Below are 23,974 nucleotides of genomic sequence, written 5' to 3' on the forward strand. Positions count from 1 at the left end.
TTGACCTCCCTTACTGAACTCCTACTCAGATCTCAACTAACTTCCTTTCCCGCCTCCAGGACTGTGAACTCCTCAGTGGGTGGGGCCAACCGCCTGGCTCCACCCCACCTGGTGTGGACATCAGCCCCTGGAGGGAGGCAACAAGGATTTGTGTCTGGCTGATGTGCCTATCTCGGGGTGGGGGGTGTTGTGTTGTAGTACCTGTGACGACCTGGCTAGTCCAGGGCGCCACACATAAATTTTTGAGCCGGATTGAGCCGCACTGCAAAAAACGGATGTGTGAAAGCAGCCTAACCAGAATCCCCAAGTCCTTCTCCTGTTCTGTAGTCCTGAGTTTTGTTCCATTTAATGTACTGTATATGCAGCAATAGGATTACTTGTAGGCCTAGGTACATTACTTTACATTTATCAACATTAAACCCGCAATCTCTTTGTCCCTGCAGACATCTTATACAAATCATTTTGTAATATTGTACTATCAAGCTCAGTTTTTATTGTCCAACAGTTTTGTATCATCAGCTAAGACTGAAACATTACTCTCATTCCTGTCCATTGTGTCATTAATAATAAATAAATTCATAAACCTTTATTTGTACAATTCCCTTTTATGATTTCTAAGATGGGTCTCCTGCATTTGGTGACTGTATACGCTACTCACATTGTTCTCCCTGTAGAATCTGTATGGAATTTTGACATCAACTCATCTATCTATCTATCTATTATCTATCTATCTATCTATCTATCTATCTATCTATCTATCTATCTATCCAGACTCCAAGTCATTTAATTCATCAAATAATTTTTAGAATTGGAAACATCTGATAGATTGAGAGGTTAACCCTGATATTAAATCTAATCATCATAAAACAAAGATTGTGTGATGGATTATGTAAGGTGAAAAGTCTTGACATTCGATACCTGTGCTTCTAAAACTATAGATAAAAGAGATCAAGCTCCTGACTATAAATCACTCTCTGTTATGCTCTAGATAAAATCTCACATCATGGGTGTAGGTCTTATTGGAACAAGGTTATGACTAAAGAGCTGAAAATGCACCCGTTGATGGCTGTTAATGTTTAAAGAGAACCTGTTCACACGATTTTGTAAAGACATGGTTGTACTGGGGCTGCAATACTGATTAAATTGACACCTTTGGTGAAGAAATCTGCTTTGTTGTTCTTTATTCAGCATTTAAGGTATTTGCGTATTTAAATTTGGATGCACAGGGGCGGGACAGTCCACTGGATCTTCTCCTCCCTGTCTATGATTCCCCTACCCATCCACCTGCCTCATTTACATTAGCACCACAATATGAAGGAAAGAGTACCTGTTCTGTGTGCTATATGACACTTATCCCTTATACTTTACTAAGGAGATTCATCTGAATGTTGTTAATAGTGGTATGAGAACAACCAGTGACAGTACTCAATGTCCTTCACTTTTGCTTTCTTTTAATCAGCTTTAGCCCAAAGGCTGTAATGCTGAGTACAAGGAAGTACCAAGCAAATGGTGAAAAGGAGGGGAAGGGAAACGTGTCCAGGGAAGTGGGAAATGGTGATCCCTGACCAACCCTACCACAGGGCCCTGGGTTCCTTTACTGTCCTAGATAGGTTCTACACCTATGCACCGAGCTGGATACTTGACCCCAGGCTGACTCTGATCTGTGAAAGGGGAGGCAGCACGATCTGAAAGAGGCATGCATCATTTAACAAGTGCAAATTCACAGATTTATTCCAACTGTACTATAATACAAAATGAGATTTTAGCAAATAATTGATCAATTCTTTGAGCCACCCCTGCCACGTCACGGCAAATCTCAATAGGGGGGTCCTACCCTATATTATGTATTTCATGTGCCATGCGGCCTGCTATATAAGTTAAAAGCAGAACCATATTGGCTGAATGTGAACAGCCACCAACAGGAGGAATACATACCAAGGTCAGGCGTGCATGGCATGGTGGTGGTCAGCGACCACACCAATGTAGCATAACTACAGTCATAACAGAGAAAGGGGAGCCAGCATGATCTGAAAGTGGCATGCATCATAAAAAAGTGCAAATTCACGGATTTATTCCAACTGTACTATAATACAAAATGAGATTTTTAGCAAATAATTGATCGATATTTTAAGCCACCCCTGTCACGTTGGGGTGGCACCATGCCATGCATGCCTAACTTTGGTTTGCAATATATTCCTCCTGTTGGTGGCTGTTCACATTCAGCCGCCTCACCCATTTTCCACAGGCAATGCTAATTAAGCACCATACTTGGGTCTGATCCTCCTTGATTTATGGTTGCTGTCTGGCACTGTGAAGGATAGTTCTGATATTGTACTGGCGAGTGTGGCATTTGCTACACACGCTGGGACCTGGGCTGACCTTCTATCAGCAGTTGCCTCTTTTTCCTACATGGAAGCAGTTATATATAGGTTACAGGTATGTGTGCTCCATTATGGTTCTGCTTTTAATTTATTTATCTAGGAGGCCATATGGCACATGAAATACATAATATAGAGTAGGATCCCCCATTGAGATTTGCCGTGATGTGGCAGGGGTGGCTCAAAGAATTGATCAATTATTTGCTAAAAATCTCATTTTGTATTATAGTACAGTTGGAATAAATCCATGAATTTTGCACTTTTATATAATGCATGCCACTCTCAGATCGTGCTGGCTCCACGTTCTGACTCTGCTCTGTGCCCTAGGTAGATGTGGATGTGTATGGGGTAACCACCGCGACGATGGAGGAACTTTCGCCGCCAGAGCGCTGATGTCAAAGGCATGAGCCACTTGCCTCTGATTGGTCAGCGTGCTGCCTTTGATTAGCGGCTGACAGCGGAAGTTCCTCCATCGTCGAGATGGTTACCTGATACACATCATGTACCGGCGAACTACAAGAACCATGAGGCCGGCGATGGAACGGAAGGTAAGGTGAGCATAATATGTGTGTGTGTGTGTGTGTTTGTGCGGACTGCAAGAGCGGGTCAGAGCACTGTGAAAGTACGGAACCGGAAGTGTGTGCGGTGAGTATTTGCTCGTACGGCAAAGCTTGCTCGTAAACTGAGTTATAAATTTACAGCAAGCTTTGCTCGTATAGCGAAATGCTTGCAAAGCGGGTTACTCATAAACGAAGGTTCCACTGTAAACAGGTCTGGGAGGTGTCTCATTCTGACAGATTCCCTTTAATCCCATTGGCTAAGTGATGTAAAAAAAAATAATTCCCCAGGTCTAGTGCTAAACTGTTTGGATAGTGAGAGAGCCGGATCATTCTATCAGAGTTTCTTTTAAATAGTTAAAAGAGGGCAACCCTTTTAATAATAATAATAATGAAAAGTTTGAGCATACTTTCAGTTCCTCAAGTTGATAAAATGTCTTCTTCCTGAGATACATACCTAATCTAAAAAATCAATACAGCTCCTTCAGCTGAGAAGTGGATACAATTGTGAGCTAAACAGCCGGAACTCCAGACTGATACATTGACCAAATATTATACATTGACACATTTTTTCTTTTTCATCTTGGTAAAACTCTACAGTGGAACCTTGGATTACGAGCATAATTGGTGTCGGGAGTGTGCTCTTAAACCAAGTTACTCTTATATCAAAGCAAATTTTCCCATAGGAAATAATTGAAACGCAGACAATTCGTTCCACAATCCAAAAATATTTACTGTATTTATACAAACTTATTACAGTAATACAAAGTAATGTCCTGTACTCATATGAAAATATTACAGTACACTAATTCAATTTACTGTACAGTAAAAGCATGTAAAATAAATTAAACTGCAGCTTTAGCTTACAATAGAATTGTTGGTGTTCGAGAGGTACAATACAAGCAATGTGCTGCACTGGTTATCAATAAGAAAGTACAATACTGTATCCACAAATGCTATATAGTAAATCCAGACATGCTATATAGTATATACTGTACTGTACAATGGTATACTGTATACAGTACATATGTACAGAAATTTACCTCCAGAGGTCAGAACGCGGTGCAAGGATGGAACCAGACGTGTGCACGGTGAGTATTTGCTCTTATTGCAAAGCATTGCTCTTAAACCAAGTTACAAATTTGTAAAAAGCTTTGCTTGTCTTGCAAAACATTCTCAAACCAAGTTACTCTTAGAAGTACTTTGCACACTACGACATCGCTAGCCGAAGCTTGCAATGCCGAGCGCGTTAGTCCCCGCCCACATCGCAGCTGCGATCTCTTGTGATAGCTGCCGTAGCGAACATTATCGCTACGGCAGCTTCACATGGACTTACCTGCCCTGCGACGTTGCTCTGGCCGGCGACCCGCCTCCTTCCTAAGGGAGCGGGTCGTGCGGCGTCACAGCGACGTCACACGGCAGGCGGCAAATAGAAGCAGAGGGGCGGAGATGAGCGGGACCTAAACATCCCGCCCACCTCCTTCCTTCCGCATAGCCGGCGTGAGCCACAGGACGCAGGTAAGGAGATATTCCTCGCTCCTGCGGCTTCATACACAGCGATGTGTGCTGCCTGCTGGAACGAGGAACAACATCGTAACATTGGTCCTTCCGAAATTATGAAAATGACCGACGCTACACCGATGATACGATTTCAACACTTTTGCGCTCGTTAATCGTATCAAAAACGAATTACACATCGACAGCGACGCCAGATGTGCGTCACTTTCGATTTGACCCCACCGACATCGCACCTGCAATGTCGTAGTGTGCAAAGTGCCCCTTAATCCAAGGTTCCACTGTAATTCTTTCCCAGCCTTATACAAAGAGTTCTGAACATAGCTGTCTTCAAATTTATTTTTTTTTTAAGAGAATAAAAATATTTTTTTCAAATGTATTTTTTATTTTGGAAAATAATAGATATCGACCAAGCTTTTGCATCCTTTTGGGACCCATCAAAAGATCTTTATTAGTATTCCAGCTTGAAGTCATAGCAGCAGCAATAAGAATAGGCATATGACAATCCAGAAAGGGAACATGATATCCACCAGACCAACCACATGGGAGGATTGTGTTGATTCAGATTTCCATTGTATCAATAAAACATAATCTGCAAAAATGTAACACAAGGTAACCAAATGATGAATGGGGATAGTTGGTAAGGGCTACAATGGAATATTAGTTATGCTGAGCATGTTAGCCTGGAGCTAGCAAAGATGAAGTAAAATGAAGAACAATGTGATTACACAAATTCTCAAATGTACTGATCAATAAAGCCAAATAAAATTATTAGGGTAATATCTATAACCAGGATGTATGTGCTGCAGTGCGAGGTAACATGGAGTATAAACCTAAGGATTAATTGTTCTTAACAGAAAACAGCAACAAATATGTCCTTTCATTTTAGACAGCTTATGTACATAAGGGTAAAGGTATACTAAAAGTATGTGAAGGTTCTCATATACGTAAAGGAAATTCTAGCAATCTAATGAAACGTAGCAGGTGAGGACATAATCTAATGATTTACAGTGCAGGACTCGGCTCCCTTGGGAACCCCGGAGGAGATTATTCTAAGGGTCTAGCCTCTGTCTGTAAAGAACATTTGCACATACGGAACATATCAGCAATAAGATGTAATAGGTAGATTGGCTCCAGATGGATTTATCTTCTGCTGGAAGTTGGTGCCTATTATTATCTTGTTTCGCCCAGGGAAAGGGGTACTTGGTCCCGGGCGGTTTACTACTGGGGAATGTCACTTTGGTGGCCGTGTATGACGCCACCTGCGGGTTGCGGTTAATATGGGGGAACCGCCGCTGCTGAGTTGATTATCTCTAGGGCTGGTGGTAATGGCAGCTGTGGTGGTAGGCCCTCCACAGGTAGGGCTGAGCCCAGGAGATGTATGATGGAGTAATAAGGGAGGCCACACCGTGGGTTGTAATTAACAGTCTCTACTTACTCTTGACCCTCGGACGCCTGGTTCAGGTCCCTGTAGTTCCAGTGCCAGTGGATGACTCGGTTGCTCTGTCCCCGGCACCCTCAGTGTGGTTGGGTCTCCGTAGCATGGAGCGTTTGGGGCCCGACTGGCCTTTTGTGTGGCAGTCTCCTTGTCCGTATGGCGGGCAGTGTGGACCCTTTAGGGCTGGTCTATATCCCAAACCCTGATCCTTGCTTTACTGCTGGTGCCCCCGGATATGTGGGTCAATGAGGTCCGTGGAGGTCTCCTCACTGTGCAGGTATTTGCCAGACCTTATGAAAATGGCTTCTGACCTAGGGCCCTGTGCCCTGTGCGTGCTCTAGTCCCATCGGTACTCGGGTGCACCTGCCCTGGTGACCACTCTCCTGTGCCCCTGGGTCACCGTTACACGACGCAGCTCTCAGGCACCTCTCTACACTTCCCTCTCTACTACTCGTCTGTCTGCTGTCCCCTCCTACCAGGTTGTCTAGTACCTCTGGTCTGGCTCCACCCTCTAGGTGACCATCCCCTTGTGTCCTACTAGCCAATTACCCCTGGTGTGGAGTGGGAACTGGGATTTTGGTGTGTGTGGGTGTTGCTGGCACTGGTGTTCCAGGTCCCAGGGGGTAGGCCCTGCATCCTCATGAGGATGCAGTACCTAGTAGTGCCCTGAGTGGCTCAGGAATGCTACAATCTCACGGGCCATCCGGAGTGTGCCCTGTAGGTCTGTCCAGCCCCGCTGTACATAGTGGTTATACCAAGGCTTCAACAAACAAATCTTCAATTGACTTGAACATTCAGTGCGTTCTGCATCTGGATCCTGTATGCATATTATTAGTGCCGTGTTTTTCCAAAAATAAGACACTGTCTTATACTTTTCTTCTAGGGCTTATTCTTGGAGAAACACAGTTGGGGGTAAGTTTACCCCCCCAAAAAGCATACCCCCCTTCCCAGGGGAATCATACTTACAAGACCACGGACATCTGCATGGCCCCCAAGTCCTCCTGTGATCTCCGATAGGACCTCCCAGCAGGTATGCCCCACACCGTCCTCCCCTGCTTCTGCTGGACACTCAAACACATCAGATCGCGCATACACTCACCCATAGGGTTCGGTTCCGCTTGCTATAGCTTCCGATGCGAGATGAGATCTGGACAAAAGATCTGGAGCATATTATTGCACTAGTATTGTGGATGAGATTTATTCAACCTCTTCTCAACATGTAAAATAATAGTACGAGTGTGATGAGTCCACACCAGGGAGATGCCGGCTCTGATATCCTGCCAGCACCTTCCTGTATCAGTGTGACCAGAGCTTTCTTAGATCATTGCTATTTAACTATTTAAATGGAATCTGTCATCAGATTTTTGGTCTCCCATCTGAGAGCAGCATAATGTGGAGACACAGACCCTGATTCCAGTGATGTGTCACTTAATGAGCTGTTTATTGTCATTTTGATAAAATCAATGTTTTCTCTGGTACAGATCTAGCAGTTATACAGAGCTCATGAATATGCTGGACTACCTGGCATCAGCTGTAATGATAATCTACTGCTGATTAGGCCTCTTTCAGATGTTAGTGAACAACAGACACATTTTTCAAGGACGTGTTGAAGTTGTGTATGATCCTCCGTGTGCCATGATTTTAGCACACATGTGTTTTCCGTGTGCTATCATGGATAGCACATGGAGAGCAGGAACATTTTACTCACTTGTCCCCAGCGCTGCTGTTCGTGGTGCTGATGTCTCTGGCTATACAGTCACACTTGCTTCCGGGTCCTCAGTGCAGTGAATATGCAAAGGGGATAATGAGCGGGCCTTTAAACAAGGGCCAGCAGCGCCGAAGACAGCAGCACTGGAGACAGGTTCATTCATTTTATCTCAAAGACACGTGTTTTCTCTGGTACGTGTTACATGGATCACACCAATGTGTGGTCCGTGTGACATCAGTGCTGCCGGAAAAAAGTGGACTTGTCTTCGTGTGGAAAATCTATGCAAATTAGTGCAGAATTTGAAGCTTTGGCTTTTTACTGGTGAATATCCAGTGTGGAAATTCTGCAGAAGATTCATCTTGTATGGGTGTACACTAGATATGATTTTTTTTCGCTTTAATTTCCAATAAAACATTAAAATTTAATAAAATTCTCCAAGTGCTGTTCTCCTACTAGTACCATTGGAAGGAGAGTATAGAAATGTGCACCGATAGTCCTCTCTTTGTGCGTGCTGCCGCTCACCTTGATAAGACTTCACGATTGTAATCCAATTTTAGATAATTGTGGAGATCTTTAAATAAATATGTCAGAACAGGTTTCTCAATTTTCCAAGTGGCATAAAATCAATGTCTGATAAAATTGTGTTAAAGGGATTCTTGGGAGCAGCACAAAGACATAGGAAATACTGATGAATACAGAAAGCACTGATTCCGCATAAACTTGTGGCAGTGGTCTAGTGTGGTAGGGTGAGAATGGTAAGGAGCCTTGAGGCCACGTCTCACTAAGCAACATTGCTAGCAACATCGCTGTTGAGGCACGACTTTTGTGATGTAGCAGCGATGTTGCTAGCGATGTTGTTGTGTGTGACATCCAGCAACAACCTGGCCCCTGCTGTGAGGTCGTTGGTTGTTGCTGAATGTCCTGGACCATTTTTTAGTTGTTGCTCTCCCGCTGTGAAGCACACATCGCTGTGTGTGACAGTGACAGAGCAACAACTAAATGTGCAGTGAGCCGGCTTCTGCGGACGCTGGTAACCAATGTAAATATCGAGTAACCAAGAAGCCCTTTCCTTGGTTACCCAATATTTACCTTCATTACTAGCGTCCGACGCTCTCACGCTGTCAGTGCCGGCTCCCTGCACACGTAGCCAGAGTACATATCGGGTAATTAACCCGATGTGTACTCTAGCTAGGAGTGCAGGGAGCCAGCGCTAAGTGGTATGCACTGGTAACCAAGGTAAATATCAGTATCAGTTGGTTACACGATATTTACCTTAGTTAGCAAGTGCAGCATCACTTCCACGCGTCGCTGCTGGCTGGGGGCTGGTCACTGGTTGCTGGTGAGATCTGCCTGTGTGACAGCTCACCAGCAACCCGTGTAGCGACGCTCCAGCGATCCCTGCCAGGTCAGGTTGCTGGTGGGATCGCTGGAGCGTCGCTTAGTGTGACGGTACCTTTGGGCACCAAAGTCTATAGGGTGGGGTAAAAATTTGTAAGGCATTAGTTTATGGTTAACACGGGTTAAGGCGGGTTTGTATCACCAAGTTGCTTAAAGGGGATGTCCACTAATCGGAAAACCGCTTCTCATTTCCCTTCTTGGGTCTGATTTTTAGCCACAAATGAAAAATTTGATTCAGAATTCCATGAAGGTGTCAGCATGTATAAAGTGAAGTGTCATTCTGACCATGTGCTTTGTAAAAGATAAAATGGTGTAATATATGTATATATTTTTTTATGTTGAATTTAGTTGTTTTTGAATGTAGGTGTGATAATTGTCTTGCCTACTAGAAGTGTAGCATTCTGTGACAAACAAAAAGCTTGTCTAATGTTTGTAAATGGTTAAAATTGCAGAGTGGTTGTAAAAACAATTTACCTCTTACTAAAAATCCTGTCTGTTCAAAAGAATGGATGGATTTGAAATGTTATAGTTAGCTGATCATTTGCTAGGTTACTGGCCACCTCTGCTGTCTATCAGTAGAGGTCAGTTTCCTAGTAGTGATGAACGTGCTCGCCACTGCTTGTTAGTCGATTGAGCATTGGGGCTCTTGAGCAAGGAGTATAATGGAAGTCAATGGGAAACTCAAGAATTTTTAAACTCAGATGCTTGATGTTTGTGTGGCGCCCCTGAGGCTTCAGTCACCACAGAGGTGAGAGGTGTGGTGCCCCATCCAGGGTAAGCAAGAGCTTATCCACCTGTGCACACACAACACCCTCGATTAGCAGCTCCCCACCAGGTTACAGTTAGGGCTTGGTGCCACTAAGCTATATATAGCTAGCCACTGGTGGTGGTACCTCCATCCCCCTAATCCGACCCAGCCTGGGGGTGGAGTCTAGTTTGTGTGGGAGCAGTCGAGAAGGAGCAGTGGAGGAGTGAAGACCTGTTGTCTGAAACTGGTGTAGCTCTGCCCAGGCACAAGATTGAAGGGGTCCTAGAGCTCACGGGGAGTGCGCCATATACCCAGGGGTCTCGTTTTACATACGACATATTCGAGATGGGGATCCGGTCCCTGGGCTAGAAGAGAAGAACCATCGTGCTCATCTACTAAAACCGGAGGCTAAGGATACAGCTAGTACTGAAGCCAACTCCACACATGAATCCGCTGGAAGGTGACCATATAGGGCCAGGGGACAGAGCTTCAAGCCACCGCATAGGGTCCGCGAACACTGGCTCAGGGCACTTTGTGCGTAGGCGCGGGACAGGAGGAAGAGAAGTCAGCGCAGGAAGAGGACCAGGGAAGGAACATAAGAAGGGTGCACTGGTCTTGCCCTCCAAACTACCCGGGATCGACTGGAGCCCATCACAGTGGAACCCAGCACTCCAAAGGCAGTCACTGACTAGTCGTCTTACCTTGGAACCTACTACAGTGAGGAAAAACCTTGAGACTGCATGACTGTGTCGTCCGATAATTCCTCGCGCCTCCGGCCTTGCACTCCGCCATCACAAAAGACTACTACTCCCAACAGCTCTGAGGCCCAGCTCTACCTGTGGAGAGCTTTACCAACTCAGCTGCGTCACCATCCGCCCCAGAGGCCCCATCCCGCAGTGTCGGCTGTCTCTGGCTGAGTACCACAGGTGGTGTGAAGAACTATTATTATCCCCTGTAAATAACCCCCTTTTTATAACAACACCACTGGGGTCACGGAGCCGGGCCTTGTCACCGCGACATCCCACCAAAGACAAAGGACCGGCCCGGTAACGAGTGCCCCATATCCATGGTGCGAGCGTGTCACTTGATTGAACAGCAAGCATTATTTCCTAGACAAGACATGAAGAGCTGGCAAACTCTTTGCTATAGAGTGTGCCAGTGCTGCCCTGCAGGTGACCAGATCACAGATTTATGGTCCCTGGGCTCCTCTGATGCTAGAGAAGCAAATATGCCTTTGTTTGCAACATTGCATAGTGTGCAGTCTGAACCAGCATGTAGCACCGGCGTCCAAACAGTGAATCCGACTTACTCACCACTGTGGCCGGGTCGCGTCCTCCCTCGCTTTCCTGCGGCTGTCCATGCATGCTCCTGCTCCCTTCTCCCCTCGAAGCCTGTGCATGCTGCATAGGTTCCCCGGGAATGTGCTTAGGGCACGCATGCGCACACCAGCCGTCATCTTAAAGGACTGGCACGTCATTTCTCGGAAACGCCTCTCAGCTGTGGCTGAGAGGCACTATGTATTTAAGGCACCCTCCCATTAGAGGATGTGACTGCACAATACCCTTAGGTATTTAGTCTACCAGTCTGCTAATTAGTTGTCAGGTCCCGTGCTTCTGTCCCGTCACCTGTACCTGTGCCCAACTTTCATACCTATCTGACCCTGCCGTGCCTACTATACCTGTCCATACCCACCTGCCTCCGTCATCCTGCCTGTATCTACCTGTTCCCACACCTGAGTCCGTCCTCTGTCCTGGGAGACAGCTGACACAGTCCCCGTCACTGCTATGGGAGTACTACCTAGTGTCTGCCTTACGGCCAGCACTTAGTTGAGCCCCTCCCACTAAAGGGAAAGCCCAGGTCCCTGCTGTGGTCCAGTAGGTCCACTCCCACCCGCCACCTTAACAGCAACACCGGCGGTGAACGTTACACAGCGGCAGAGACAAAACCGCTAGTTTGAACAGTCAATCATCAGAAGAGTGCTCCGCCTCTCAACCTCCAGCAAGCAGGAAGCCGACAGGCAGGGGAGCGGTGCGCTCCTGAAGATGAAAAATTAGAAACCCTTTTAATGAAGCAGTCAGCGGTATCTGCATTTTCAAAAATAGGTCAAACAGTAATAAAAAGATATTACTGATGTTGATGAGCTTTTAATTGAATTCTCTGAACAAACATTGCAGGGGCTGCTGATATATGAAGCCTTCTGATATAGAAATGTGTCGCGTATTATACAATATTCGTACAATTACCAAGAAAGCGCAATGTGTATAGTACTGTCAGGAGATGAAAAGCATTGTCGGGAAGCTCATACCCTGATCCTGGAAAGCCAGACAACTTTATAAGCCTATTAAAAGCATGGCTGACACCTTCTTACCAGTAGAGCAGTGTACACAGAGAAGGTGGGCTCGGAATATTACTTTATAATAGAAAGTGTCAATCTCCCCCTTTCCCATATCATACCTATTATACTTTTGCCGTTGCTAATCACATTTTTTCTACCACTTATAACTTTGCATTGACTCCTGATGAATAATGCATGAAATCTAGAACATGGCAGGAATATACTAAATATATTTTGCAATACACCAGGAGAAAACTCAATATAGTTATTCGCAGGCTACCTGGCATTCTAGAGGACGTTATTGACTCACAGGGATGCCAGCGAATGCAAAATTGCAAAGTGGAGGTTAAGAGGATATTGCACCCTGAAATAATACTGATAAATAATAAAGAAACATATTAAATTTCCATGTCTCAAGGTTCATAGCAAATACTACAATAAACGACGATGGCTAAACATATCTGCACTGATCCCAAAGTAATAAACTGCCTAATTACAACACTGAACCAGCACACTTGGGAAAGCAACTATTGGGCAAGATGGTTGTCACACCGGGTGCAAAGGAGAACCGGCGAGCAGCCTAGCAAAAAAGGAAAACCAGGTAAGATGTAACGAAAGGCCCTTGTGATAAGATAGGAAGAGGGGTCACCTCCTAACATTCACTTGAGACTGACCCCTGCACTCCCTAACGTCCCTAGATAGCTCCTTCCCCCGTGCGCCTTCACGCACCTAGGCTCTTGCTGGCCCTGAACTCACCCTGACTAGTGTGTAGGCCATTGAGACACTAGTCTTGCTACTGCAATAAAATAACACAAGGAAGGTAAGGGCAATAGAAGGTCCCAGTGTTTGGCTGCACAAAATGCTCCCTGAATTTCTATTGTTCCTGCTGTCAGTATTCATTTTATTAGGTAGCTTTTCTGCTGGGTTTTTCTCTCCTCCCCTTTAGGACCCAGCTTCCATCCAGCTGATGATTATCAGTATTCTCTTGGTGCTTAAATACTCCCTTCTTCCCTAGACTGGTGCTGGTGATATTATTCAGTTCATTCAAGCTCTGGGCGCAAGCAGGTGGCTTGTACTCCTCTGTGGTATAATTACTGAAGCCTTGCTGAACTTCTACCTGAGTCATCTGTGGATAAGTAGTTCATGCACTTTCCCCTGTGTGTCCTCCATGTGTTTTCTCTAGTGTTTAATGGGATTGACTAAGAGTTCAGCCCACCCATTCCCTATTTAGGATCCAGCACTAGGGACACCTAGGGTCAGGTATCCGGCACACATGCGGTACCTATCCAGGGTGGTGAGGGATCCCAGGGACCAACTATTATTTTGTTCAGGAGTTACCATCTCCCCCTTCCCTAGACACAGGATTTCCGTTTCCTTTCCTTTTGCTGTTCATTGGGTACTTATGCGTATCTAGCGTGACACTGAGTGTTGAGCAGTGAAGCAATTCTGTGATTCTCCAGCTGGAACCATGGATCCTAAGCTGAAGTCCTGTAGAATGAAGGAATCTAGTGATAGGTAAAAAGATGGTATAAAAAATACCTCACAGTTCTCGTTTCGGGGTATTGTGTGTAACAGGATTGGGAGTAGGCTGCTCTCTCATTGGTCACTGGTTCAATCCGACTGCATAATTTTCCTCTGAATTATGCAGTCAAATGGGCTGAGGCAGTCCACATTTGGCTCCGGTCAGTCTGACATGAAACAATCAGGGAAGGCCTGGCTCAACTGAAAAATAAATTTGTGAAAAGTTTTTTTTAGAATTTTTTTTTCATAATTTCATATATGTCTTAAATATATGTATTTTTTGTATGATATGCGTTTGTACACTATCCTATTGATGTGAGATTTGTAAATTGCTGTCTAAATAAACGTATGGTATGCATTTGCATCCCATTCCACTTCTGTGATTTTCGTTAATTTCTCTTTATGAAAACAATTGTTTATTGTTATGTAGTTTTTTTTATGTTCTTTTCTTTTTATTTTAGACAGTCTTTTGAAAAAGACAGATTCTGCGTTGATACTGTCTATTAACATCACTGATTGGTAGCTTTCTGCCTATGCACAGTGTACATAGAAAGCTGCGAATCAGTGCTGTTGTTGGTGTTATACAGAGCTCAGCATTCAAATAACTGCTAGATCTGCATTTAATAAAAGACATTTTATCAATACTACTGCAAGCAGCCAAGTAAGTGACAAGCCAATTAAATCAGGGTCTCTGTCTCTACATTATGCTGCTCTTAGATAGGGTAGCAAAAACTTGTTGACAGATTCCCTTTAAGGTTATACTTACCAAGTATCAGTCATTACCTGGATCTCGTACTTGCCAGCAGTCCTGAATTCCTAGGGAGAATCCTTCAAACTAGGCTGCAAAATGGCTTGAGCTTAAAGGGAATCTGTCACTAGATTTTTGCTATGGGATCTGAGAGCAGTATAATGAAGGGTCTGAGACCCTGATTCCTGCGATGTGACACTTGCAGGACTGCTAGCTGCCATTTTGATACATTCACTTTCCTCTCCTGCAAATCTATTAGAGCTCTGAATGTTGAGCCCTGTATAACCCCTCCAAAACCACTGATTGGCAGGATTCTATGTGTTCTGCCCCTGCAGCAGTCGAACCGCTCGGATCCGGCTGTTGCTGTGGCTCGAGGGTCTCCGGACCCGGGGACTCGCGGCCACTTCAAATGAAAAGGGAGTATTTACAGGGGATAAGAGTTCATGACACCACCCGTGGTTCGCGGTAAGGGGAGTACCGCCGCTGCCAATGGGAGTACCCGGGGGAGATGGAGTGGGGGCAGCCAGATGACATTTCCTCCACGGGTAGGGGAGGCCCTGGGACTCTGAATGGTGGTGTTGGGGAGCGTGGTGCGGATTGGAAGTAGGGGAGGACCAGGCAGTGTTGGTGATGATGCGACCACAAAGCAGACTCTGACAACAAGGTAAACCAAGTCTCTGGGTGCCGCTGCCCTCTTGGGGGAGCCCGTCCGGGTATCCATCCCCTATAGTACTGCCGGGTGGTAAGGAGCCTTCCTCCGTGCACAAATTAGAAGTGTTCTGGTATCCCGTTGGCATAAAGCTGTCCGGGCCCCGCTCCCTACTTATTGGTAGTGGAGTTGTGCTCTCAAGGGCTCACGCTTGGGATTTCTGTAGGCTGCTTGGGTTGGATTGCCCTATCCCCCTCGTTGCGCTAGTGCCCCTGATCTCTGAGCTTCTTGGGGACAGTCCATAAAGTCACTATCCTCTGCAGGTTAATTGTCTGAAGCTACTCCCCGACCTAGGGTCTAGTGCCCCGCCGTGGTTTCGGTCCCGGACCGGTTATTTGACTCATATGCCTCCCGTCCTCCAAGACCGGGTTCAGGCAGCCAGCCTCAATACCCTGGGACCGGGTCTCCAACTCATCCGGGCCCAGACCACTGTCTGCGACCCAACCTTTAACACCCAGGGAGCCACACACTCCCCAGCTCCTCACTACTCGAGGGCTAACACTACACTGACTTACTTCCCTCCCACCAGTCTGCCTGACCCCTAGGTGGGCGGCCCTATTCCATCTCAGCAGCCCACTGGTGTGCCTGACAGGGTGTGGTGTGAGGTGTGGTTGGGATTTGGATGCTGATGGAGGCAGTACTATAGGTTGGGAACCCAGAATAATGGGGGGTTGAGTCCTGCACTAAAATATAAAGAGCGTGCAGTATCCTGTGACACACTGAAAAGTCCAGGGGCGTCACATATGTTTACTGTATATTGAGAGAATGCTGCCAATAAGTGGTAGGGGGCGAGGTTATACTGAGCAGTTGACAAGGAGGCACCAAACACTTACGGGTACTTTACACGCTGCGATCTCGCTAGCGAGATCGCAAGCGATCGTATCTGCCCCCGTCAGTTGTGTGACATGGGCATATCGCTGCCCGTGCCGCACAACCTCGCTTACCCCCGTTACACGCACTTACCTTCCCTGCGACGTCGCTCTGGCCGGCGAACCGCCTCCTTTCTAAGGGGGCGGGTCGTGGGGTGTCATAGTGACGTCACACGGCAGCCGTCCAATAGATGCGGTGGGGCGGAGATGAGCGGGACGTAACATCCCGCCCACCTTCTTCCTTCCTCATAGCCAGTGGACTGAGGTAAGGAGATGTTCGTCGCTCCTGCGGTGTCACACACAGCGATGTGTGCTGCCGCAGGAACGAGGAACAACATCACTAATAAGCAGAGTTTTCTAGTTTCAGGACGACCTCTCTGCGGCAAGACGATTTTGACCGCTTTTGCGATCGTTTAAGGTCACTCGTACTTGTCACACGCTGTGATATCGTTAATGATGCCGGATGTGCATCACAAACACCGTGACCCCGACGATAATTCATTAACGATATTGCGACGTGTAAAGCCCGCTTTAGTCCTGTAGCGATAAGGCTATGTGCACATGCTGCAGATGTGGTGCAGATATTTCCTGCATCAAATCTGCACTTTCTGGCAGAAAAATGCACCAAGAAACGCATGGTTTTTTTTTCATGCTTTCTGTTAGTGGAGTTAATGGCTAGAAGGTGTAATAAAACACAGGAAAAAAAATGCCCCAACAATTAACACACTGCAGATTTTTTTATGCATCAAAATCTGCACCAAATCTGCAGAAATCTCATAGACTTTAGGAGAGGCATGCAGATATTGGTCCAGATTTTGAAAAAAAAAAAAGTGTCAAAAACCGCACCATGTGCACAAGGCCTTAATCAAACAAGCAAACCCAAAATTGGGTGCTATCAGTGTTTTTGGGCATTTTGGGGGCGTTTCTAATTGTGCAGCGGCAATCTCCAAAATCATAAATGTTGGTATGATCAGCGGTTATCAGGAGCCCTGGAACCTGAACAATAACTGTGCTGACTTGTGGTGTAAAGGAACAAAACAAGGGTAAAGAAAAAAAAGTTTAAAGTAATCACAACATAAGGAAAAAGCAAGTGTCGCGGGCGGGGAGGAGGGTGTCAGCACACCGCGCTCGCCCCCTTCTGCTCGGGTCCGGCGGCCGCTGCTCAGTGGTGGCTCGAGCCGTAGGCCGGATCCCGGGGGTTTTCTCGAGCGGCACTCCTCGCCCGTGAGTGAAAAGGGGTTGGTTGGGTGCGGGGATTGTTATAGCTCATGATGCCACCCACGGTTGTGGTGATTTCACCACCGCTGCTCAATGCGGGGGTCCCGGGGATGGTGATGCGGAGCAGCCAGGTGTTGTGTTGCCCCTCCGTGGGCAGGGGTTGGTGATCCCGGGGCCCGGTGATGGTTTGTGAGGTGCGGGGCCTGGTGGGCTAGGGACGCGGGGCAGCGCTGTGCCTTGCGGCACTGTGGTACTCACTCAGCCTGAGACACGGACACAGTTTGTACGGTAAACCAAACGGCTGGTAGGACGGTCCCACAGACGGCTGCACCTGCACTCCCGGTAGGTGACGGTGATGTCCCTCTTCCTTGCACCTATGGTTGACTTGTGGTAGCGGTGGATTCCCTCCGGTTACCCGCTCCCCGACTACAATCTGGGCCGGAGGAGCTCTACACTTTGCCCGCAGGCGCTGGCCCTGAGAAACTGGTGCCTTGGCGGTGGCGGTGTCTCTCTGCTTCAGGTTGAGCTGTTGCCTTCAATCGGGACTTGGTTGCTGGGGGATCTACGTCCCCTTCACTGACGGATTCGGCAAATTTGGCGACTCCTAGCCTTGCCGGGGTCCGAGAGGCCCCTGCCCTGGTGCTGACTGTCCTTCGGAACACTGCTCCAGACCACCGGGCACACAGCCAACGGGGTCCTTCCAGGAACTTCCAAACGGTCCCACTCCAGACGGTCACCGCCGTCGCTGACCTTGCTGTTCTGGCCCTACACAAAGCTGGACCCTTCAGGCTTTCCTTCCTTCTTGTCACCTCACTTGCTTTCCTCCTTTTTTACCACTTTTCTACTTTCCTCACTTTCACTTGCTGTTTACTCTTGCCCTCCCCGGGCTACTCTCTAGCTCTTCCCTGAGCTAACTGCCTGGTACTTCCCGCCTCCAGAGCTGTGATCTCCTTGGTGGGCGGAGCCAACCGCCTGGCCCACCCCCTGGTGTGAATCATCAGCCTCTGGAGGAAGGCAACAAGGATTTGTAGTTTAGCTGTGATGTGCCTACCTGGAGTGTGGGGTGCGGTGGTGTTGTGACCTGTGACCCCTGGCTTGCCCAGGGCGTCACATTCCCCCTTAGCAAAATGCAGACCGCCCGGGGGCTGCCGTCCTACACCGGTTTTATTTTTCTGAAAAAGATAACATTTGGAAAATCAACATATAACATTTTTAATAAATCTTCCCAAGATGGGAGGCACATTTCTTAAACGTTGCAACGGTTTACGGTTACGGTTTCCGCTCTCTCCCACCCAAGCAACCTGGCCCTGATGCTGCCCCTAAAACCCAGGCAGCACCCCTTGACCCACAGTCCAGCACACGGTACCCGAGCGGGATCTGTCCTTCCCTCCAGAGGGTAGCCACCGGTTCCTTTGGTGGCTGGGCCCCAGCCTGCTCTGCTGAGGGCCCTCCCTCCAACCTGCCTCTCCGGAGGCGGCATTGCGGAAAACGGTAACGGTAACCAACATATTTACAAGCCACTAACGTTTGTGGTTGCCCTGCAAGTTCACGGGCTTGTCCATGGATAGTTCCCATGCATTTTTAAACGGTCCCCACGGGGACAACGGTGCCGGCTCCGGCCGGTTCAATCACTACAGACAATCTGGTGAAAACTCGGTAATTATCATTCTTCATTTTTCAAACTTTTAAACAAACAAACAACCAGTGGTGGTCCCAACGGGGACGGTGCTGCGGGCATCCGCTGCCCTACTCGGATTCTTCGGCTGCGGCGGACCCATCCTCTGCCACCAGCATATCCAACATGCACTGACATGCCCGCGGGGACAGGGGCACCCGGTACCCATTTCCACCGGTACACGGAGTATGAACAACCACAGGGTCTCCTACACAGCAGGTACGCTCACCTGCCTCTTCGCACTCCACAGCAGACCCGAGGCTAGGGCAGGAGTCGTCATCTCTTGTTCCTGCGTCAGGCGGGTTGCCGCCAGCTGTCGCAGCTTCCTGACCTCCAGCATCCAGCATTTCAGACCCTTCCGCAGTAGCACGGAGCAGCATATTAGGCGAGCTTACACTGAGGCGCCTCATCAGTAACGGTAAGGGCGATGCATAGGCCGAGACTAGGCCGGGCCCCTCAGCCGCAGCGGCCGGTCCTGGTAGGACATAGGGACGTTGGTCACTAGTCGACTCTGCTACATCCATTTCCCCTTCGCACATCGGGGCAGTTGTAATCAGCTCTTCCACCTCGTTGGTCCACTGCTCCATCATCCGGAAGATCTGTTCCTGCTGGCGCTGGTGGAACTGAATCACCCGGGCCCTCATCCAGGCCACGGTCCCGGACTCGGGGCCTGGCACCATCACTGCCGGGGCTTCTGGCACAATGCTGTTAAGGGGCCGCGGCTCTAGCAGTTCCCCCTGGTGTACTTCAGGGACGTCCCGATCGTCGGCAGCCGGCTGATCCGCCGGAGCGGCTGGGCAGGGTATCGCTACCGGTTGGGCAGGTAGCGGGCCTAATGGCGGGGCGGCAGCAACTATCAGGGGTAGCGGGGAGAGAGGCAGGGTGAGCGGAAGCCGGCCGGGCCCCTCAGCTCCAACGGCCGATCCCTCAGGAATACAGGGGCGTGGGTCGCTTACCCGCTCCTCCAAATCCTCTTCTGCCTCGCGTCGCCACATAGCAGCCACCACGTCCGCCATGTCGGTCTCCCACTCCTCCAGGAGGAGTTGCATATGAGCCTGCAGACGGTTACTCAGCGGGACGGTCCGGTCCCTCAACCACGTCGCCGTGCTGGACGCGGGGGCCTCCTCATTGGGCGTTGGGTTGTACATCTTGGCAATCGTGCCTTCCAGGAACCCAGTCAGTCTGCAGAGTCCTGGCGTCTCTGCTTGTATAGCCGCAGCTACATGCGGCCAGCCGCCATCGCGTCCCCCTTAGCTCTTTCCGGCCCCTCCTCTCTCGGGGCGGGGTCTTGGCCTTCGCGCTTTTACTGCTCGAGAAGACGCTCGAGCGGGAACTTTTCGCGCCAAAGATGGCGGCTTCTGCAATTTTTCTGCCGGATACCTCCGGCGGTGACAAGGCGCACCTCTACCAGACGGCAGAGCGGTAAGATCCTGTTCGTGACGCCAAGTTGTCGCGGGCGGGGAGGAGGGTGTCAGCACACCGCGCTCGCCCCCTTCTGCTCGGGTCCGGCGGCCGCTGCTCAGTGGTGGCTCGAGCCGTAGGCCGGATCCCGGGGGTTTTCTCGAGCGGCACTCCTCGCCCGTGAGTGAAAGGGGTTTGTTGGGTGCTGGGATTGTTATAGTTCGTGACGCCACCCACGGTTGTGGTGATTTCACCACCGCTGCTCAATGCGGGGATCCCGGGGATGGTGATGCGGAGCAGCCAGGTGTTGTGTTGCCCCTCCGTGGGCAGGGGTTGGTGATCCCGGGGCCCGGTGATGGTTTGTGAGGTGCGGGGCCTGGTGGGTGCAGGGACGCGGGGGCAGCGCTGTGCCTTGCGGCACTGTGGTACTCACTCAGCCTGAGACACGGACACAGTTTGTACGGTAAACCAAACGGCTGGTAGGACGGTCCCACAGACGGCTGCACCTGCACTCCCGGTAGGTGACGGTGATGTCCCTCTTCCTTGCACCTATGGTTGACTTGTGGTAGCGGTGGATTCCCTCCGGTAACCCGCTCCCCGACTACAATCTGGGCCGGAGGAGCTCTACACTTTGCCTGCAGGCGCTGGCCCTGAGAAACTGGTGCCTTGGCGGTGGCGGTGTCTCTCTGCTTCAGGTTGAGCTGTTGCCTTCAATCGGGACTTGGTTGCTGGGGGATCTACGTCCCCTTCACTGACGGATTCGGCAAATTTGGCGACTCCTAGCCTTGCCGGGGTCCGAGAGGCCCCTGCCCTGGTGCTGACTGTCCTTCGGAACACTGCTCCAGACCACCGGGCACACAGCCAACGGGGTCCTTCCAGGAACTTCCAAACGGTCCCACTCCAGACGGTCACTGCCGTCGCTGACCTTGCTGTTCTGGCCCTACACAAAGCTGGACCCTTCAGGCTTTCCTTCCTTCTTGTCACCTCACTTGCTTTCCTCCTTTTTTACTACTTTTCTACTTTCCTCACTTTCACTTGCTGTTTACTCTTGCCCTCCCCGGGCTACTCTCTAGCTCTTCCCTGAGCTAACTGCCTGGTACTTCCCGCCTCCAGAGCTGTGATCTCCTTGGTGGGCGGAGCCAACCGCCTGGCCCACCCCCTGGTGTGAATCATCAGCCTCTGGAGGAAGGCAACAAGGATTTGTAGGTTAGCTGTGATGTGCCTACCTGGAGTGTGGGGTGCGGTGGTGTGTGACCTGTGACCCCTGGCTTGCCCAGGGCGTCACACAAGCACCTCAAATAAAGAAGAAATACAATCACTTAATGTCTTTTATGGACTTTTAATAAGAGTGGCTAAACAAAAATATTTTTTGTTGTTGTAGATTGCAACAGATTGGGGCGAAGTAACAAAACTAGCGTCACTGCCATTGCAAAAAGTAATTTACGGAAGGAATGGCTCCCACAATCCTTAGTGCGCTGCTTTGCCCAAAACAAAAATGGCGCCGGCCAGGTCTCTTATTAGTCACGTGATCACTCGGGCTTCTCTTACAGCGCTTTACGCTAGCAGATTTTTTTTCAACAAACTTTATTCAGTAGCAAACAAGTAACAATCAGTAGCTTCCCCGTTACCTTGGATATGGAAGGAAGTAGTCCCGGGTCGTGCTGTCAGCCCATGGAAGACTTCCTGTTATTGCGACCTTAACCTTGCATGTGGCGCGGAGGATTCCTGCAATGTCTCTGGTTACAGACGCCTTTGTGTCGCAGATAGCAGGTAATGGCGCAGTGTCTGCGGTAGAGACTGTGTGTATGGCGCTGAAAAGGCGCACATGACGTTACACCCACCTCAGAGCTACCTGCAGGCACAAGATCCATCACAGGTGGACAGTACTGGGGAGCCATTATGGGATGGCATTGTTTGCTGGGACTTGTAGTACCACAGGAGAGTTGGCCCCATACAGTGCAGCATGCAGATCCTCATACAACATGTCTGGTGGCTATAACCTGAGCAGTATGACCAGTAGCCAGGGATCTGCTCTCCCAGTATGAGATGTCTAATGCCTTGTTCACACGCAGCGATTTTGATGCAGTTTTCTGCCAAAAACCCCAAAAAATGCAGCGTTGTACGGTAACCGCAAAATAAATGAGCATTTTTAAAATCTCATTCACACAGTGAGACTCTTCCTTGCGCTAAACGCAGCATATTAATTCTTTCAGTATTTTTACTGCAGATTAGCATAAAAAAAAGACTTAAAAAAAACACAAAAAGGTAAAAAAATGCACAGAATTTCTACTGGGATATTCATGCATAGAAAGCGTAATACAATGACTATTCATTATAGAGAAGTGTTCTGTCTCCATGAGATAGACAATAACCAACATTATTTGGACCTTTCTCTCCCTGTGGCTCTGCCGTCCCTCAGGAGCTGCAATCAGACTTCTGCTGCCGTCATCGGAAGCAGCACACGCACCTCTCAGGTCTGGGCTACGCACTGACTTTAACCAGTCATCAGATGGGATGGTCCATCTTTGGGGACATTTTAGTTTTACTTAAATGCAGGTATTTCAGCTAAAAATAATTTTTGCAATTGTGTTTTATTAAAAATGTTGCACCCTTGGAGTTTAACAGGTACTTTGTTTCCCTACACATTCATCTGTTCTTAAAACAGTTGAGAGGAGCTGAGAAAAGCTAAGAGTTACAATCTCCCCATCAGACCATCATAGTTTGCCGACTGACATTGCCGGTGACAGGTGAGTATCCAGCAAGCAATGTGTGTGCAGTGATGTGCAGGAGGTCATCAGAGTCTGATGACAGCCTGATGACACCTCCATGACATCCGTACTACAGCGGGTGTCACGATGGTGACTTCACGGGTTCATCAGAGTTCATTGGGAACTCTGATGACCTCATGGTTGTCACTGCAGACACACTGCTTGCTTGCTAAATACTCACCTGTCCCCAGTAATGCTCCGGCTTCCAGCTCCTCAGTGCAGTGAATATGCTATGAATATAATGAGCGGTGGTCAGGAGCGGGAGACGGCAGAGCCGGAGAAAACAACGCTGGATACAGGTAAATATAGAAATTGTGTTTTCTCCGGTACGTGTCACACTGATATCACATGGATCACATCAATGTGTGATCCGTGTGAAATCAGTGCTGCTGGAGAAAATCGGACATGTGTGCGTGCGGGGCCACGAGGGGTCACATGGTCCATGTGAAAACACGGACGTGTGTGTAACTTTATACAATAACATGGGCACGTGCGGCATCCGTGTTAAAAGCTGATGTCACACGTACCTGAAACACGGACGTCTGAAACCGGCCTAACACAGAGGCCATGTAGAAGGTAAACGCTGTAAATTTTTTAAATGAAAACCAATTGCAAAAATTATTTTTTAGCCTCAGATACATGCACTTAAATAAAAACAAGAAAATAAATTGCCCCAAAAGTAAATGACCCCCTTATATCGGGTGCTGCAATTTCGCTTGTTTGACATTGCCGGCTTCAATTTGCACAGATTACTGTAAAGGTGAAGTTACACCTACCGACGACAGCCATTAAACATTAGAGCACTCATCCCCCCGTTATCTGCTCGTCTGAACGGGAATCACTTCTGTGTTCTTTTCTCAAATCCGTTATGGAAGTGAAGGTGTCGAAAAGTTTTGGGATTTTGAGAAGTATGGCCGCCCTCATGAAGGCAAGAGCTTCCCAATATACTCCCAAAAGAAAACTGTTACAATTGCATTGATGGAGGTGC

The 23,974-nt window shown here is 48.4% G+C and overlaps 1 protein-coding gene across 1 annotated transcript in view; it reads left to right on the forward strand.

Moving 5' to 3' along the window:
* Positions 1–21,826: 21,826 nt before the first annotated feature.
* MTX2 (metaxin 2) overlaps positions 21,827–23,974 on the forward strand; it is a 109,811-nt gene continuing 107,663 nt past the window's right edge. The window contains exon 1 of the mRNA XM_075318887.1: positions 21,827–21,988. Within this exon, the coding sequence (XP_075175002.1) occupies positions 21,949–21,988 (40 nt within the window). The 5' untranslated portion in view covers positions 21,827–21,948. The remainder of the gene's footprint in view (positions 21,989–23,974) is intronic.

This window comes from Anomaloglossus baeobatrachus, chromosome 7 (assembly GCF_048569485.1).
Source record: "Anomaloglossus baeobatrachus isolate aAnoBae1 chromosome 7, aAnoBae1.hap1, whole genome shotgun sequence".
NCBI lineage: Eukaryota > Metazoa > Chordata > Amphibia > Anura > Aromobatidae > Anomaloglossus > Anomaloglossus baeobatrachus.